We start from the raw sequence: 3,053 nt of genomic DNA on the forward strand, positions 1-3,053 counted from the left end.
AGGAGGAGGAGGAAGAGGAGGAGGAGGAGGAGGAGGAGGAGGAGGAGGAGGAGGAGGAGGAGGAGGACTATGGGATTCTTTGAGCTATTTCAGTCCCAAACTAGGTAGCATCATCAACGCTAGAGGAGAGTGGGGCATGCTCTCTGTTTATAAACAGTGACTTTCCTTGTCACTGTGGGTGGACATGTTTTCATTGCTTCCTTGGTCAGGCTGCTGTTTACTGAGTTGATAATTCATCCAGAGAGCAAGCCCCACTCCCTTCTAGTACTGATGATGTTACTTAGTTTGGTAATGAAACGTCTGCAAGGAAACAACCAAGCTCAAAGAGCACCAAGGACCCCACAGTGCTGCTGCTGCTGCTGCTGCTGCTGCTGCTGCTGCTGCTGCTGCTGCTGCTCCTCCTCCTCCTCCTCCTCCTCCTCCTCCTCCTCCTCTCCTTAACCACCACTCCCTTCTAGCACTGAAGATGTTACCTAGTTGGGTAATAAAAGAAAACTACCAAGCTCATAGAGCACCAAGGACCTCCTCCCCTCCTCCTTCTCCTCCTCCTCCTCCCCCTAACCACCACTCCCTTCTAGCACTGATGATGTTACCTAGTTGGGTAATGAAACGTCTGCAAGAAAAATACCAAGTTTGGAGAGCACCAAGCATTCCACCAAGGAATAGCTCTTACTTTCTAAAAAAAAAAAAAAAGAAAAAAGTGGTGACTTCCTCTTTCTCAATTCTGCCTTTTTCTTTTGTGTTCCATCTTGAGACTTAAAGTGTTCTCACTCAAGATTAGAATGGAATGGAACGGAATAGAATAGAATGGAATGCAGAATAGAATAGAATAGAATAGAATAGAATGGAATGGAATGGAACGGAACGGAACGGAACGGAACGGAACGGAACAGAACAGAATCTAGAAGGGACCTCGGAGGTCTTCTAGTCCAGCCCCCTGCTCAAGCAGGAGATCCTATACCCTTTCAGACAGGTGATTGTCCAGTCTCTTCTTAAAAATCTCCTTCAATGAAAGGTCCGGATAACACCAGATCGGAGATGGAGACCCATCCAGGGGTCATGGATGGGACAGGACAACTCCATGGGAATGTATGTTACTTTCTCACCTGGATTAGTGAAATGTCCAGATGGATTTGGGTTTCCTCATTGCTTTCCAAGCCGGGTGTGGCGTTGTTGACTCCACAAAGCCTTTCTGATCATATTGGGTTCTCACAAGCCTTTCCATGCCTCTCAACCCATCTGGCTCTGGGTGACGAAAGAGACACAGCACAGCTTTCCTGAAGCAGGTGTGATTCAGGGGTTTAGCTCTTCAAAGGACTTTGTGGTGACTCAGGATGATGGTTAGGAGGTTTATAGCCCATTAGCAATAGCAACAACACTTAGACTTACTGCATACACCGCTTCACAGTGCTTTACAGCCCTCTCTAAGCGGTCAGCCTGTTGCCCTCCCAACAATCTGGGTCCTCATTTTACCAACCTCGGAAGGATGGAAGGCTGAGTCAACCTTGAATTTCATCAAGATTGAACTGTGCACCACCACGGCTTCCTTCCTTCTCATTTTCCTTCCTGCCTTCCTTCCTTCCTTCCTTCCTTCCTTCCTTCCTTCCTTCCTTACTTACTTACTTACTTACTTACTTACTTACTTACTTCCTCCCTTCCCAAGTAACACCACTTAGACTTACATACCATTTCACAGTGCTTGACAGCCCTCTCTAAGCTGTTTACAGAATCAGCCTGTTGTCCCCAACAATCTGGGTCCTCATTTTACCGACCTCGGAAAGATGGAAGGCTGAGTCAACCTTGAGCCGGTCAGGATTGAACTGCTGGCAATGGGCAGTGAGTTAGCCTGCAATACAGCCTTCTAACCACTGGGTGGGAAGGAAGGAAGGAAGGAAGGAAGGAAGGAAGGAAGGAAGGAAGGAAGGAAGGAAAAACAGGAGAGGGAGGAATTAAGAGAAGGAAGGAAGGAAGGAAGGAAGGAGGGAAGGAAGGAAGGAAGGAAGGAAGGAAGGAAGGAAGGAAGGAAGGAAGGAAGGAAAAACAGGAGGGGGAGGAATTGAAGGAAGGAAGGAAGGAAAGAAAGGCAGTAGAAATAGCACGTAAGACTTATATACTGCTTCATAATGCTTTACAGCCCTCTCAAGAGGTTTACAGAGACAGCCTAAGGCCGGATATAAATAAACAATACATTACATTTTCTGATGTTTCCCCCCCACACACTATTTTTTTTTTTTTTTTTTGGCTTCTCTTTGAACCGCAGGTGGAATCCCCAGCCCTGTCGGAAGAGATCCAGCATTGGGTGAGATACAACGAAGCCAGCAGCCAGAGCCTCAGGATGGAGAGCGATGTCCAGGAGAAGAGCAAAGCCCCCTGACTGGGGGGGGGGGGTTGTCCTCAGAGGCCTCCCTCGCCGTCTTCCAGACCAGGCTTCCCTTCCCAAAGCATCAGGCGGCATTTGCCCTCTCTTCCTCCCTGTCGGTACCGGAAGGAAAAGCTGGAGTTGCTGCCACTTTTAAGGTCCTCAAAATACCCAACTGGGCCCTTGGATGGAGGGCAGGGGCCCCCAAAGACGTCCCAGCCATCGCTCCTCTCCACCGGGACCCGTGATCGGTGGCTGTGGGCGGCCCTTGGCACCTCTGTTGACAGCACGACAAGCGAATTTCACGGTACCCAGCCGAGCGAAGAGAAGGAAGAGCCTCCGCTCTTAAAATGGCAAGGGGACCGAGATGAGTTGGAACGCAGTTGCATGCTGGTTCTACCAAGGAGAAAAGTCACTTCTTAATTCTTCTCTTCTCTTCCCCCCACCCCTGCCCTCTCCTCTCCTCCTTCTCCTCCTTGCTCTTCCTCCTCTTTCCTCTTCTTTCTTCTCCCCTCTCCTCCTTCTTTCTTCCTCCTTCTCCTCCGCCTCTTTCCTCTTCTCCCTCCCTGTCTTTCTCTTCCTCCTCCTTGTTCTTCTTCCTCCTGCTCTTTCATCTTCTCCTTCCTCCCCTCCTCCTCTTTCTTCTTCCTCCTTTCCTCTTCTTCTTTCTCTCTTCTCCTCTCCTCTCCTCTCC

At 49.3% G+C, this 3,053-nt stretch overlaps 1 protein-coding gene across 1 annotated transcript in view; it reads left to right on the top strand.

Annotated features, from left to right (window-relative positions):
* Nucleotides 1–2,374, top strand: part of LOC107298690 (protein THEM6-like) — a 9,456-nt gene extending 7,082 nt beyond the window's left edge. The window contains exon 2 of the mRNA XM_015828065.1: nt 2,261–2,374. Within this exon, the coding sequence (XP_015683551.1) occupies nt 2,261–2,374 (114 nt within the window). The remainder of the gene's footprint in view (nt 1–2,260) is intronic.
* The last annotated feature ends 679 nt before the right edge of the window (nt 2,375–3,053 follow it).

Source organism: Protobothrops mucrosquamatus, unplaced genomic scaffold (genome assembly GCF_001527695.2).
Source record: "Protobothrops mucrosquamatus isolate PMUCROS unplaced genomic scaffold, P.Mucros_1.0 scaffold4200, whole genome shotgun sequence".
Lineage (NCBI taxonomy): Eukaryota > Metazoa > Chordata > Lepidosauria > Squamata > Viperidae > Protobothrops > Protobothrops mucrosquamatus.